This window comes from Anguilla anguilla, chromosome 10 (genome assembly GCF_013347855.1).
Source record: "Anguilla anguilla isolate fAngAng1 chromosome 10, fAngAng1.pri, whole genome shotgun sequence".
Lineage (NCBI taxonomy): Eukaryota > Metazoa > Chordata > Actinopteri > Anguilliformes > Anguillidae > Anguilla > Anguilla anguilla.
The window spans coordinates 18,248,275-18,264,837 of NC_049210.1; the positions used below are offsets into that span (position 1 = coordinate 18,248,275).

Genomic DNA, 16,563 nt, shown 5'->3' on the forward strand with positions numbered 1-16,563 from the left:
GGCGAGCGGGTTGGGGTCTCCGGGGAGGCAGCGGGAACAGCAGGAGTTTAGCCCTGATTGAACCCGCGGTGCCAGCTCCCAGGGCCTTTCCCTGGCCGCCTGGCTTCCGCCCCTTTCTCCGCCGCGCCGCTGCAGCTGCGCGCTCCCGTCGCCGGGTACAGCGAGAGGGGGAATGTTTTCAAACATTTCCCATCATGCATCAGTCCTCAGGTGATAATATCACTTGTCATGGACCAGGGAAATGAGCAGTTGAAAGAAACACTTTTTCCCCTATAAAGGTACCGACGCATTAAACAAACCTCATGAAGATGGTTAAACACAGCAAATGTATCTCAGAAGGAAGTGAGAGAAGTGAAGGCCCGAGAGACATTTGGCCAGGCATTGGACGGGCGGGGCGAGGGTGTGGGACGTACTTGGGCAGGGCAGGCGTGCGCGTAGGGGTGGTGGTGACGTGACCGCCCGGCGTGGCGGTGTCCGATTCAGGGACGGTCTGATTCAGCGAGGGCTCTTCCAGCTGCGGGACTCTTCCCATCCTGTACCAGATCCCCATGCTGTTCATCTCACTGTGGGGAAAAAAAAACACACACACACGCACGCCATAATGATCAATGCCACCCCCTGCAAGACAACAAGGCCTAAAGAAAGTGTCTGTTTGAGCCCGCCAAACCGTGTATGACCCAACTGCACAGTGGTCACTGTGTCTGCTTGCACCCTGGTGCAACATTACACAGTTGCTGGCCTTAAAAGGTACCCTCACGTCAACTTTCAAATAACTTATGTGCCATTCATCTGTATGCATTAGCTTCAGTATTAGCATTGGCGTGGTGGCTATGTCTAACTAAAGCATTAGCATTTTAGTGTGCTCCTAAGTTGAAAAATTTAGGAGCACACTAATGCATTCCAGCTATTAGTGCTAAAAGTTTTTCCAGTTAGCACACATCACTGTAGAGCCCTGGGTGGCTATGTGCAACATTTCCCAGGAAAGATGTTATAAAATGACTCCTGACTTCTCCCTTAAAGCATGAAAAGGTATTTCAAACTCAAATAAATGATAGAATGAGACACCCACAGTGAAACGACCGCCCTCAGCAGCCTTTAAGCCAGTACTGACTTAAGCACCTAGACAAAAGCACGGTGTGAAATGAGAAGTGTGCTTATCAGCAAAGCAAGGGGGACATTTTGAATTCACAATTAAAGATGTACTTTTAAAAAATCAGTGCAACGATGTGATAAAGCAATGCATCGGCGAGTTTCCTCACTTAGTTGAGGTGATCATAGGGACCGACAGGACCTTCCCCATTTTTTATTACAGCAAATCATAATACACATAAATGGGCCAATTTTAAAATGGCAGAGATGCTTTAAAAGGGACATTTAAGAGTTATGGGTCATGGAGCAGAACAGAATGTCATATTACAAATAATAATTTTAAAGAGAATTTATAAAAAATAAAACCCTTCGTGAAGATCTCCGAGATGCGACCTGAGATGTGCACAATTCACGTACACTATAGTTTCTTTTTTCCAGATTACTGTTGCTGCAAACTTTTCAAGGGAGCTCAGCATAAGACCTACACACGAAACAACACGCTGCTGTACATTTCCTTGCGTTCATTTTTGCGAGCGAACGGGTTTTCTTCAGCCTCGTTAAACATTCAGGAAGCGAGCGGAAGGACGTCGTTCGCTCACCCTATGAAGGTGTACTGCGGCGGGGCCTGCTTGGACCTCGCCATGATTCGGACGTCGCAGATGGCCGCCTCGGTGGAGTCCCGCGGGATGAACTTTATGCAGAGCCTCCTCTTCCTGAACGCGGGCTCCTCTGTTTGAGAGAGGGGCCAAGGTATACACAAAACAAGGAGACTCAAGGAGCCACTTGCTCACGGTTTTCCAGTACCGAGCCTCGGCCTTAGATCTGCAGCATTAGCCCGTGTGACTTCTCAACCACAGCAATCACTTCTGACATCCTACAGAACTTCCCCGCCCAAATATTAACAGAGGCTGAAAATATATAGCATTTAAATCCTCTGGGGGAAAAAAAACAAAACCTGAGAAATAAAAACACTAGGGGGGTTGTGACCCTGGTAGCAGCCAAAATATTTATTTTCCTTGCTGGAAATGGCCAAAACATCACTACCGTGCCCTGCCTCAGACCAGGTCACCGGCCCTCGCGATAGCGCTTAGCACGCTAGCCAAACCGCGGCGCGGTGTCGCGCTAAAGCCGCTGAACGCGGTAAGACGGGTCGGCACCTTCGTCCTCACCGGCGCTCTCTGCTGAGTGGAGGCCCTCTCTAACCCAGGGGAGACTCCCACGGCCCGCGCTCCGCGGCACGGCGCGTTCGTACCGCGGGGATTATCCGCGGCGTGCCGGAGCGAGCCGGGCTAAGCACCGCGCTCCGGGGCGAAGCGGCGCTTTCACACCGGGGATTTAGACTTTAGCGTAACCTTTGGGGAAAAGGTCTGGCTTCTCAAGCGTAATGCCACGCGTCTGCTCACCGCGGCGTATCGATACTGAGGAAACCGTGCGCTGAATGTCACCAACACCAGTACCATCCTTAAACACAGAACCGCTGCACTACTAGGTGCACAGGTAGATAAGACTTAGTAAGAAATAAATACATTTAATAATGACAATTTTTTTTTGCAATAGACAAAATATCTTTTTTGAAATGTAGCATCTTTTTCTTGAATTTAGTACTTTATTTTGTGAGCAACCGTACACAGGGATGCGTTACTGCACTGACAGTTTGACATCACGTGTTAAAAATGGTTAAATATACACTTAAAACAGCAGCGGTTTCAAAACTTTACCGTGCACAAATTCAAATCCTTTCCTTTTTTCAAAATCCTTTCCGCACCTTACAGATTTTATAACCTCGCCAACAAGTGCGACCTCAATTTCATAATAATGAGCACAATAAGCACTCTACGCTTACCCTGTGCTCATATGTGCACGCACATGCACTCACTCACACACGCACACACACATACTCACACACGCACACACACAGACTGAGGCAAAAAAGAGAATAATAATGTTCAAAGCAAAGACAGTGGTGGTGGGGGAGAATACAGAGCACTCCAAAAGCACTAAACCGTCAGGGAATGCATTTCATTAATATTAGATAACCACCAACATCCACTCATACTCTTCTCAAATAAATACATAAATAAATAAGCTCCTTCATAAAGAAGAGCGCCTCTCCTGCTCTGATAAACAATGACTCATGATTCCCTGCTCTTCTCCCTCCAGGGCAACATGTTTATTTTATTCCCACAGACTCCCATAAATTAAGCCAACCTGTACCCATAAAATATTCACCATCCCCTGCAAAGCTGTCCCAAGGGAGGCAGGGGGGAAGCTGGTCAAAATATAGTCAAAACATGACTGGGGAGGGAGAGGAAAAAATAAAAAAAGAAAAAGAGCAAAGGCTGAGGGAGTTTTGGAGGGGAAGGGGTGCTTACGCGTGTCCACCGTTTCGTGGATGGGGATGAAGCCCACGGGCAGGGTGTCCTTCATGTCGATGAGCCTCATGTCCACCAGCACGTTTCCTAAATGGCTCTGGAGGAGGACAGAGAGACGGCACAGGGTTCAGCTGTCAGTCACCATCCCGACTTTCCTGCTGAAGCTAACGTGACAGAGGTAGATTCCCACATGTGAGCCTGAGGAGGATTTCCTTGTGTCACTGGCTATAAAAACCATGTAACATAGAACAAGGGAAAACAACAGAGTAAATATTCAACTAAAATGAGCTGCCATTTATTAAAACCTTGCAGTACTGCTCAATGAGAATGGCTGGAAGATGATTCTGAAAATTATCCTGAAATGAGAACTTCAAGAAATTCTTCAAGAAACTCCCTTAAAAAGGAGAAAAAAGCGCTACTGATCTCGCAGACCCAGTGCACTCCAGAGCGGAACGAGTTAAAAACGTTTAGCCCGCATTTTCAAACGTGACTTCCCCAAGCCTCCACTCCTCCAGTATTCCTGCTCTCATTTTTCAGCATAACAAATAATGATCAATAATAAATAGTGCTAACGCATAGCGGCCTAAGAAAGGGAGCTTTGGTTTTCTTAGCCGTGACACGGCGCGGCGGGCAAATCTGGATTCCGACGGCGTCTTCCGAGCGCTCCTCAGCAGTCATTACTACCAGAGCCATTGTTTATTCATAGTTCTTATTTCCGACTTAAGGCGGAACATGTATGAATGCTATTACTATGCATGAAACCTCTTTTTTTTTTATAAACAAAGGAAAGGGGGGAAAACATTTCCCATCAGGACCTGACAAAAAGGGGCCATCTACCTCCAACCTAGACTGTGATAAATCACAAAGTGTTTGTTTCCCCACCACGTAATTCCGGGGGCTAATTTTGCAGGATCTGTTTTTGTCATAGATAATTACTGCGGGGGCTATATTGACTGGCAGACAAAATAGCTTTTGTTGATGGTACTGTCATGTTTTATTTGTATCAAGTTCTTGAAAACAGTATGGACACTCATTTTAAACTGATACGGAGGCGCGGGGAGAAACGGTGTCGGTGTGACACATACTAAAACTCCAGCCTGGACAGAGGTCCCAAAAAAAGGGCAGCGGTTAAAGTGAGGAGCAAATGAAGGCTCTGTCCCACCATAACAAAAGATCACTTCTTCATTTTATGAATTCCCTACCTCTCTCTCTCTCTCATCCACAAATTCCACAGTCTTCAGTAACATTTTTATAAGACAAAAAGGATCTATAGAAGTATCACCAACACTCCCCATTTATTAAAAAGGTGTTCTTCTGCCCAACTCCTGACAATCTAAAGAGATTTAATTTCCTCCCCTTGAACCCTGAAGTTGAAAGGGTCAAAATGACAACAGATATCAGTAAGAGAATCAAACTCTTCTGCCCCATGGTGTGCGATATAACCAAGCAGAGGGGTGTTTTCTGAAAAACTATGAGGTGGTTAACACTTGCTGGAGTTAACACTTGCTGCTACACCATGATCTGTCATACCGACAATGATGCACAATCGGTAATTCTGGAAGGATGTTCAGGTCAAAATATGTAAAGGGTCTAATGATTATCACTTCAAGTATTGCACAGAAAGATTAAATATGAAAAACAAATTATACATGTTGTGGTAAACATATAAAACAACACATATAACTGAACTAAAACAAAGATAATGCGATCTTCAATACTTAAGCAACATGAATTTGTAATGAGTTTCCAATATTGAACCAAAGTTAATGTCGCCCAAAAATATAAATAAAAAAATAAATAAAAATAAGGGAATACAATTAATCTTTAAACACAGGTATATTTAAACAGCTCTATGAGCTAACCCGTACATTTTAAATGACAAGGGTATGCATATGTGGTTAAAGCAACTACAAGTAGCCAACGCATTACATATCAACACAGTGACAAGATTTTGCTACAGTGTTTCATTTAGTCAACTGGGAAATAAGCCAGACAACGTTCACGAAAAAACACCAGAAAAGTGGGAAAAAAAGCTGAAAAAAGCAAGAGCAAGCCACTGAACAGGTGCCCTCATTTACAGCCAACTCCTTCCTCAAAGCTGGCAACCGATAACTACTGCTAAAGCCTGCGAGAAGACGGGGGTTCACCGAATTGAAAGGGCTCGGTCAAAAAAATCTGCATTAGCATCGTATCCGTATTTGCCTGCCTCTGGTACGATTACAGCAAGAGCTTTAACCTCCCAAACTTTTGAAGGACCTCTCTGTAAAGGGAAGCGAAAAGGAAAAAGCTAAGCGGCGCTTCCGCGGCGTTCCGTTGGCTGAAGACGCGCCTCCACGCGCCTCCACGTGCCTCCTGCACAGCTGCGCTCCAGAGAGCCGCAGTCGCTAGAAGCGGCGCGGGAAGGCTGCCGGGGCGGGGAAGCGCCGCGGATAACCACCCCGGCTCGCTCCCCCCGGCGACCGCCATCTGCGCCCGCGCCGCTACGAGCGAGCGAACCGCTGCCCTTCGGCTGGCGAGCTGCGAGAGGGTTAACCCGCGTTCCCGGGGAGGCGGCTAAGCCGATGAAAGCGGAGGGAAGGTGTGAATTCTGGAGCAGATGTAGCACTGACAACCGTGTTATAAACCGAATTCAACTTTCCAGCGCGCTTGTCATGCCTGTTAGTCGACGGGAGTTATTTTTATCCCCCTACTCGGAGCTTTAAGGCAAACCGCTTACTACCCCAGGACTCAATATGGCTGCGTAGCTGGCCAGAAAGCCACCGCTCAGGTAAAGTACCAGGAAGCCATGACGATCGGTTGTAGGCCTAATATTTCCGACCAACAACTGCCACACAAAGGCCACAAACTCATACTGATACAAGGAATTCAGTGAAACGTATGGACCTATAGGTGAATATGTATGTGCATGTGTGAGAGCATTCCCATGTGTACGTGCGTAAGTGCATGCTTATTTTTATGTATGCATGCATGCCACTTATGTGTACATATGTGCATGTGAGCTTGCGTGTCTGTGTTGTGTATGTGTGTGTGTGTGTGAGCGTATAACTTTAGGCGTATGCATGTCTATTCTCTGGAACAGGTGATGAAATCAAAACAGCATCATTATCAAGTATCTGCTACCTCAAACTGATGCGAAGTGAGTATTCAAAGCAGAATCAATTCACAGAGGACTCCTTACCATTATTAAAAAAAGACGCCCCGTTTTTCCACCATATTGTGCTAAATGTTTGATGTGTCATTTCTTATAATGCAGGATTTTCATGATTTAAAATTCAGTGGGGGATTTTTCGTATTATTATTTTTTTGATGTGTGCAACATCTTTGAAGAATGACTGGGCGGTATCCGATTCGTCTGCAGGGAAAAGGTTAATTGAATAAAATAAAACTGAGGAAATTAAAGCGGATTGCAATTCTATGAATAATCATAATGTATGCTCTCTAGTGAGCAGAGCAAAACAAACAAAAAATACCCAAATAATACATCAATAATTTTTTTATAAAGGATGTGCATTTGGGTTCCCCGATCGGGCGTACAAGTAAAATGCCTCGGGTTCAAAAAAGTCACCAAATAAACCAAAGTTTGAATTTCAGTAAAAATTATAATAATCTGATGGACCACTGAGAACAGAGGCTTGAGTAGTCGCCCAAAGGAGCCCAGGGAAGGAGGAAGAAAACCATGGCAACAACCGGACAGTCAGGATGGGGGGGGACTGGGGGGTGGGGGGGGACGGGGGGGGGGGGGTGGAGAGGGTGAGGAGGCGGGAAGGGAAACGTATACATTTCAACTTACATTTTCTTTAGCGAAGGCTCTGGTGAAGCAGAGATAGCGCGTGACCTTGGATTTGAATAAACCGTCCTTCCACAGGTCGGCGTCGACGCCATCTGTTGTTTGTGAAACCTGGGTTTAAAAAAAAAAAAAAACAAGGAGGAAAGAGCGTGAGGGGGGGGGAGGTGAAGTTAATGTATGTACGGCGCGATCGCTCCGCTCTCTTCTCCCTCTTCCCCCCACGCGCGCCTTAATTACCACTCGCCTTGCGTCCTCCCTCCGTCTCATTAGTGCCCTGCGCGGGTACGGAGGAAGCCTCCCGAATCCGAAAAGGCGACTAAAAATACCGTCCCGAGGGACGCGGGTGATTAAAGACAACCTGACAAAGATCCGGAGCAGCGCGGAAAATGAAACTTTATCGTTCTCTTAAAAGGGGGTGATTGGGAAAGGGGGGGGGGGGGGAAGAGATGCCGACGTGGGTATGAAGGAAAGTTCTTCGGTCGAGGAAAGAGGGGATGTAACATTTGGTCCAGCTTTTACCCTCAAGTTTGTGCTTCCTGTCCCTCTTCTCCTACCAGATTTGAGAATCCAAGAGATAATTTCTCCAGTTTTTATTATTTATTTTTTTTACTGTGGTTCTAATACAAAAAATAAAATAAAAAAATAAACCCTAACCTTACTTTGATGGACCCCCTGCTAAAACCAAACGGCATGCAACAGAAATAAATGTGTAACAAAAAATTATCTGAGCTCTGTTTATTTTGCTGGAATAACCTTGATTCATACAAATTCTCCCTTCTAGCATGAGCCCTCTCCAGTGACCTTTCCCAGAATGCTTTCTGTCCAGCTACAGTTCTACAAAACCTTGAGGCCCAAGAACAGACCACTGCAGCACATCCCACCCCTCGCCGCCATGGGTAAGGGCAGGCCGATCTTAAGGGTGGACAGCGCTGATTCTGGTGGACTAGAGAGGTTCCGGGTGTTTGTTGGATCCTAGCTTGAGCCCAGATTGATATTAGCCTGAATGTTCAATGCTTGAATGGGGAAATGATAGAGAATACGGTTCAAGTCACTCCCAAAGCCGCTTGTGCATTTATTGACGTCATGTTTCCGAAGGTTGTACATATGAACAGATTAAATTTTATAGTTTATTGACTATTTTAAACATAAATAGCAGTTTTAATATTGTACCGGTACTTCTTCCTCTGGTACTTCTTTCTGCATACGCACAACCTCAGGAGGCATAACGTCGCTGCACGCGCTGTTTAAGAGTTGCTCGAAGCATTTTCTTCAGACCGCAAACCCCCAAATGCACTATACCCTCCATTCTAAAGCGGGCAATTCGTCAGAAAAGATCTAAAATATTTACAATTCTCTAAAGAATTTTATAAACATGTAGGGCTCTGAATGTCTAGGCCAATCGAAAGCACACACTAAAACTGAAATAATATAAAAAATAAAAATAAAAAAAACCCAGAAAGTGTTTTTTGTTTTTAAAACAGCGTTCTGAAATACAGAGAACATCTGAGAAGCAGAAAGCAAAACTTAAGTCTGCAGTGTTATTTTCTTGACAAAATGAATAGCTGCCTAATTTTTTTTCACATTTCTCATTTTTCTTTTTTTAATATAGTACAACGCTCAAGAAATAAGACTGGAAAAGGATGCAATACCTTCGTAACATAATTTCAGTACAAATAGTACAGATATGCACAGATGATACACAGACATCCACAGACATACATTCCACCACACCAGTATATACCCAAGCTACCCAACATAGGCCGGGGCTACCAGATTTGGCCGTTTGGTAACCGAGAGGACCACCACAAGGATTTCTGATTTGTCCACCCCTGTCCACCCATCCACCCAGTGTTATTCATGAAAAATGATCATCACTTCACAAGTACTGATCACACGGGAGTACAGCTCCTTCCTTAGAACCAAAGCGCGGACCAAGGCGTCAGATGGGCAACGTACAGCGACTACGATGATCGAGTCTGACGAGGCTACTCCTTTAACTGGCCTCGGGGTTACAGGCGGTTCTGATATTCTCGATGGCAACTAAGCATTCGGTGAGTCCACTAAATTACAGAGCAGATCAATCTCTGCGTGGTTGGAACACGGCGCGTCGTTAGCCCGTGCCAGATGTGTGGACTTATGCAAATACGGAGTGTGGGAGACACCCCCCAATCACAACAGAGCCGTCCGTGGGAGCGGATCGGCGGGCCTTCTGGAAATGGCGCCCGACAGCTAATCCCAGGATATTAGAATACGGGGGTAAATTAGAGCACTGCACCATTACTCAAGCACATAAGACTCCGGCTCAGATCCTGCGAGCTGCCCGGGACAAGGCAGTATAACACGGAGGTAGTAGCACCACCCCCCCCCTGGATGGATGCATACATTACCGAGCTGCCCACACGCATCAGTCTCCGGCTCCACCCCGGCGCCCTCACAACCCCCCCCCCCCCACTTCAGCGTTAAAACCAACGACGTCCTGGGGATGAAAGAACAGGGGTCAAACACCGTCGCCGTGAAATCGAGGGGGTTAGCAGGGGGAAGAGGGCAGCGTTGGAGTCACCAAAAAATCGTAGAGTTAAAAAAATCATGAGGAATTAAAAGGGCTGCTTAAAAAAAAAAAGAGAGCGAGAGAGAGAGAGAGAGGCAGCGTAATGAGGTTCATTGAGACGAGGCGCTCGTAGATCTCAGCTCCCGCGCATTATTACGAACCCTGACAATGGTGATGAACGAGCCCACCGGATAGGCCTTGGGTGACTGGGCGAGGAAAACAAGGAACGGGGGGGGGGGGCGGGGGGCAGGGGGGTGTCTTGAAAGACCCAGAACGAGACAGGGGAAGAGAGCAGAGCAGAGGGGAAAAGAGAGCAGAGGAGGGGGGGGGGGGGGGGGAGGGGGGAGAGGAGCGGGAAGGAGAAAAAAAAAAGATGAAAGGAGGGAAGAGGAGAAAAGAGAGGAGAGGGGGAAGCGAAAGAGAGGAGACGAGAGGCACGGAGAGAAAAGAGAGGGAAGTGGGTGCCTTGCGCCAGCTATGTGACGGGTCCCAGGAGGAGCCTATACATCACCAGTATACACCCCCCTCCCCCCCCAACCCCACCCCCCTCCTTACAAGACAAGCCGTCTCTGCCACTTTTTCCAGGTCAGTACCCAGCGCATCCTGTCAGAGTAAACAAAGGGAAGGTGGTGTGAAAGCCAAAGTCAAGCAGGGGAGTAATGAGGGCAGCGCCACCTCAGGCGTCATCCTGCCAGGCCGCGGGCGGCGGGAGGGACGCGCCCCGCATGCCAAGCGCCGACCGGCGGGAGCGAGCGAGGGAGAGAGGGAGGGAGGGAGCGAGGGGAGGGGCCGGGGGGGTCGGGGGAGAGACGGGCGAGGAAGTCAGACGAACTCGCCGCTAAGCACACCTGTGTCCAACTTCGACCAGCGGAGCTCGAGATGGTTACCCGACACCACCAAAAGCAAATGAGCACTCTAACTGTGGAAGGTGCTGTATTGTGCGTGTTTGCTGAAAACGATGAAGGAAATCCGCAACTTTGGCAATGCAAACACGTTTGCGAGATTAGAACTCTCGCTCCTGAGCAAGAGGGTAACAGCAGTTCATTGGGGCTGAGCAATTAACAGAAGAACTGGATGGAGTGAGCCGAGGCTTCGCTCACATTAAAATTCCGCTCAAAGCGGTTCTCCGTAAGTGTGCGAGGGCAGCCTTTAAAACTGGCCCAAGGACGAGCCAAGGTTACCTCCAAGAGAAAAATAATGGACAACAATGTGGTGAATATTAAAACTTTATGATGAAGCAAAGTCTTGAGACCGTGATAATAATTATTAAGTTGATGTATGATAAACAAGCATTGCGTACAGTAATTTAGCCATACATCAAGCGGGTCGTGCTGCCCGAAATCCAATTTGATACGACCTTCTCAAGAGTTTCATGAAAGCTGGCGCATATATTTGTCCTCGAAGTGAACACTGATACACAATTTCATGATTTTTATTTTCAATTCTTTTTTATATATATGCGCTTTAAATTAAGATGCGATTTGCTTGTATATCCAGGTTTAATATTTAAGACTTTAAGATATTTAAGATTTTGATGGAAAACCCAATTACTTCATTTAGATTATTAAAGAAGCGTAACTCATGAATCAGTAAATTCATTTAATGCACACCCCTACCAGGAAATAAATAAATAATAAAAAAAACTTCAAAAATGTAACCAACTAGACAGCTCAACAGTAAATGTACAGGGGATCATTCCTGCGAAAGACCTGAAGGGAGTCGATACAGAAATCGCAGAGAGGAAAAGAGAAGACAGCTCAAGGCAAAAAGCACCCGCGAGAGAGCTGGCCTCTGGAGGCTACAGATTAGCTTGCAAAGAAGGTGGAACGCAACACGTTATCCATCGTTACCGTCAACCGGTAACAATACCGAACCACCTCTCATTATTAGGAAGAATCTCCACCAGCAGCCTAGTGAATGATCAGTGTAATACCCCCCACCTCCCACACACACACTGCCATGATCCCATGCTGGCTTCCACAGTACTTTACCCACAATCAGAGTGGCAGCACGTAACACAGCATAATGCTACATTACATCACATGCAAATTTAAATACCCCGTCTAAACAAATTCATACTTTTCAATAGTTAGGCCTATGAGCCAAAGAAAATGAATGCTCTGATATTAAATGCTGGCAATGTAGAGCTTTTTTTCCCATCCTGAAAGCAAAAAAAGTTATTACACTGCCTACTGCTGAAGGATTTGGTATTGGTCTTTGAAGACCTCACCCGTGATGTTGTTAGCAAGGCAATATACAAAAAATGTTTTATTTTCCAGCAATCAGTGGTGATGCAAAAAAAGGACTAATTATACGGATATGTTTATGTGCCTCCTTGTGACTATCAGCACTGTTGGCAACTTGCTGTTTAAGTGCCTTTCTGGGCAACTCGAAATTTTTAAGGTAATGTGAAAGTAAAACATATTGTTGCTCGGATGGAATAAGTTGGCAAGATAAATTTATTAGAAGGCTTGATGACGAAATGACAAATAGCTTGCTGCACTACATAGTTAGCCAGCCTCCCAGACAAAAAACACTGGTCACCATTCTGACACTCAGATTTGCATTGATCGACAGCATCAGATTCAACTCCGGAGATTGTGATGGCCTATCACTGGGGTTGACTGGCGTGTACACACACAGTCTTCTATCATACTTTGGTTAGTTTTAGTACCTTTTTCTTTCCTCATTTTCCAAATAGCTCATCATGTTCAGGTAGCTAACTAATCACAAGCACGAGTCTGTTTAGTGTTCCATCTTGTGATCTTGTGAATATTCAAAATGGAAGGAACACACCCCTCGACTGTTCAAGCCTTTCTCTTCAATAACATTTAACATTTTAAATCAAAAGAAAATATGATTTTCTCAATTTATAAAGGGTGAGTATAAATCTTTTTCTTATGGCTTAATGAACACTACGAGCACCAAAAAGTGATTGGACAGGGTCTAATTTTTATAGAAAACCCCAATGCCAACCTGACACCAGTTTGACAAGAAGATTGTTTTGAAAAACAAAAAAACTGATGTTGTTAAAAATTAAACAGCTTAGACACAGCTACAGCAAAATTTTTAAATGCTGAGGAAATCAAACAGAAAGTGAAATCAAATAGCTTTCAAATCTTGAATTTTTAACATTAAAAAAAACAACAACAACAAGAAACCAACACTTCTAAGGTTCTCAAGGGCCGATTAGATCCACGTAAGAGCAGTGGAAAGCGATCCAAACCCGAATGAAGTGATCCAGGCTGGTTCCAGCTGGATGTCAGGAGAGAGTAGATAGGGTTATGGCGCGCTGTACGGGCTCCAGGCCCCACGGTCTCTCCACACTTTAGAGTGAAATTTGTTGGGCTCTCTGCCCAGGTGCGGACCCCAGCGCCTCGTCCAAACAAAACAGAATGACCCTTCCCGCCGTTCCGTGAAGAGCCGCCCGCCTGGATCTGGAACATCGCTGGACTTTGCATGAACGGCGGTGTTTGTGTGTGTGTGTGTGTGTGTGGGGGGTTCTTCATAATGAGATGCAATAGGAGAGTTATTTCTTTCCTCTTAAGACTAAATCACTCCTTATGCTTCGTACACAGTACGGATAGCGGTGGTTCAGAGTCATCTGAGGTTGTACAGAAGGGCTACGCAGAGGTGACAGCCAATTAAAAATCGAGCGAAGATCTAGCGTCATACCCCCCGCTCCTTCGAATGAAGTTATGTTAATGCCTTCTTGGGAGTCGTATGTAACGTGTTCAGCCAGATTACAGTGACGTGCCGTGTCCCCCCGCGGGGGTCTGACTGCTGCCGCCGAGAGAGGGCCCGGAGCGTTTGATGTCGGGTCCCCGCGGAACCGCGTTTGATCGAGGTCCCACCGCCGCGCGGGTAAACAGCCGCCGACGTTTACCGATGAAAGGAAGACGAGGCCGCGCGGACGAGGAAGGCTAAAGAGTTAATCAGTCGCGTTTCAACAGTGCAATGCAACGGTTTGGGGAAAAAGAAAAAAAAAACGTGCTAACAAAACGTGCTAACAAAACGTGCTAACAAAACGTGCTAACAAAAGTTCGTCGGGGAACAAAACTTGCCGGAGAACTTTTAACCAGCCGAACGGGTTAACCGACGGCAAGCGGAAGCCGCGCTACGCCCATTAATCCTGGGCTGTCACCTGATGCCTTGGCGTACGGAAACACAATGAAGGGGCTTCCATCTCTCTCCGTGACAGCCCGCAATCGAGGAGGAGGGAAGAGGTGTTCTTCACGCGGCTGAGTCGCTCAAGCGATCAAAGGGAAGAACGTTCCGGCAATTAAAACACGTGACGGCAAAGCCGAGCGGGGCTCCGCGGGAGGACTTGTGACCAAAAAATGTCTCGGACTCAGATCCTACATGCAGGGGAAAAACACTGAGTTTCGCTCGTACGGTTCCGTACAGCAGCCGGGCTCACTTTCCCGCGGTCTGATTTGTTTTTTCCAGTGTAGGGCTTGATACATAAAAACTGAGGCAAAAAAAATATCTGTCAAGCGACACAAATGGAAAAAAAATCTACATCCGTGTCAGGCAGACCGTGTCACAGTCGCAACCCTGTCTCGCGGCGCCGCTACGAGAACGCCTTCAGGACCCCGCGCGTCGCACCCGTGTCACGAACGCGCCTTCAATCAATCACCCGCGGCAACTAGCAGCAGTCGGGGCTGAAAGTGCGGAATGTTTCGGCGCACATCAAACGCGTTTTGTGAGCGGAGGGGGAGAGAGACGGAGGGAGACGGAGGGAGTCTGAGAGAGCGGCTCACGGAGTCCTACAGTAGCTGCGCCTCGCGGCGTGCCGGGGAAATCTCAACGCCAGCCGGCAGCGCTTCATCAAAATGCCAAGCCGCCTCTCCCTCCGGAGACCTGGAGGAGGGAGGAGGGGAGGAGGCAGGAAGAGAGGAAGGGGGAATGAAGAAGAGAGGAAAGGAGCGGGGGATACGGAGGGAAAAGAGGAAGTGAGAGAGAGAGAGAGAGAGAGAGAAAGAGGGAGAGCAGGGGGCCCTGGGGCCCACTCCAGGCTGTGCGTCGCTGTGTTTGCTCTGTGCTTTCTAAAATCCACAGGCAGCTCCAGGGCCCAGCTCCGCAGTCCCCAGGAGGCCTTTAACTCTGCTGTCCTACTTCTCGGTTCCCCGCTTTCTTCTTTCCGTGAGCCAAGACTGGGACTGCAGCTCCTCTCTGCCACCAAAGGGTTAAACCAACAGAGGGGCCGGGGGCCTTTTCCTGGCTGAGACTGGGATCCGCCCTGAGGTCAGTCTACCCGGTACCTGGAGGAAGGCCTGGATGATTGACGCTTCGGGGCCCAGGACAGGCCACAGGCAGTGAACTCCAAACCTGCGGGTTCTCCCTCCCGCAACCAGTAAGCAGCCACTAATGTTTCAGCTGCTTTTCCAACTTGGAACTTACAGTGGAACCTGTTTAATGCAATGTGGCAAAATGGTAGGCCTCCCAAGATTTATTGCTAGATTATCTCCAAGTTTTACCAGGTACAGAAAATAAAAAATGCATTAATGTGTTAATAATACAATCAGCTAGATACTGTGTTTGGTTTCTTTGCTTTTGGGGGAAAATTATACATTTTCTTAATTGTAAAACAGAGATTAATTTCTGGGACTTCTCCCTTACACAGAACTGTCATCTTAATGAAAACCTAAGGGAATATACTCCATTACTCATCCCATGGTTGCATTAATATTGTAAAAAAAAACTAACTATTTTCAAGACAAAATTTTCTAGAAAACAAACACTGTGTCTCTCCAACTATCACTGTAATTTTTAACATTCATTTAAACTAAGATATAAACTACTCAAGGTATTAAACTAGGTTTTACACTAAATGTTACACTACTTATTACACTACATATTCTTAATTTCCTTAAGTTTGTGGACAGCTGTATAGAGGGAAGGGATGGAACCCCGCCCCCCCCCCCCCCCATTGTGCATTTAAAGCCACAATAAATATACAAGAACGCTACTGGAATTCAGAAATAAATGTAAGCAATTTTCTAAATATTGTTAATTTAAAATGCTCAACAGCTACAATTAAAAAAGCAAGACCTAGAATAGTGCGGTCATGGCCAATGCTCTCTGTGGCGATTCATAACATGCTGTTATCTAAATATGAAGGACACATGAATAAGCGTATATCAAGAGTTGTACAAACTGATATTCAATATTCAAAATTCTGTGGTGTTGATAATTTCTGCAGTTTTGTGTGTTTTATTATGTGGTTTTGTTTTTGGTTGTGTTTGCTGTGCACTGTTTGTATGTGAAACATCAATAAAAATGATGATCACAAAAAAATATAGGCTAAATATAAAAATACAGCAGAAAAATTCAACAGCAATACAATTAATGTTTTTCTGTGCCTATTCAAACACTGGTATTGGTAATAATAAGTTATTTAACTTTGTTTTTTTCCTGTATTTATAGGGTAGGTTGACTGAGCACACAGACTCATTTACAGCAACTCCCTGCAACAAGTACAGGGTGCCTTCAGGAATTTGTGTTGCTAACTGGAGGGAGAAGAAATCGCAGATTTCAACTATTTCTCCTGATTGTTTCCTACGCAGTTTTGCATGTTAGTAGAGTTGATAACTTCTGATACAGCGGCAGATTATGAACTAGTCCACAGACTGCTAATGATAACTGCAATTCTCGGCGATAGGTAAAAGTTATCGGAGGGTGTGGCCTGCCGAAGCAGTATCAGCGGTGTTTACATTCTTTGAGTGGATAGTTTGTTTCCATTTAATACTCACTGTGTTATTATA

General features: G+C 46.1%; 1 protein-coding gene across 4 annotated transcripts in view; it reads right to left on the minus strand.

The window, feature by feature from the left end:
- Nucleotides 1–16,563, minus strand: part of LOC118206651 (multivesicular body subunit 12B-like) — a 52,252-nt gene that overhangs the window by 29,884 nt on the left and 5,805 nt on the right. For all 4 annotated transcript variants that reach the window (XM_035379585.1, XM_035379586.1, XM_035379588.1 and 1 more), the window contains exons 3-6: nucleotides 7,252–7,359; nucleotides 3,462–3,558; nucleotides 1,689–1,818; nucleotides 414–563 (exon numbers count right to left, since the gene is read on the minus strand). In XM_035379585.1, coding sequence (XP_035235476.1) covers nucleotides 414–563; nucleotides 1,689–1,818; nucleotides 3,462–3,558; nucleotides 7,252–7,359 — 485 coding nt within the window. The remainder of the gene's footprint in view (nucleotides 1–413; nucleotides 564–1,688; nucleotides 1,819–3,461; nucleotides 3,559–7,251; nucleotides 7,360–16,563) is intronic.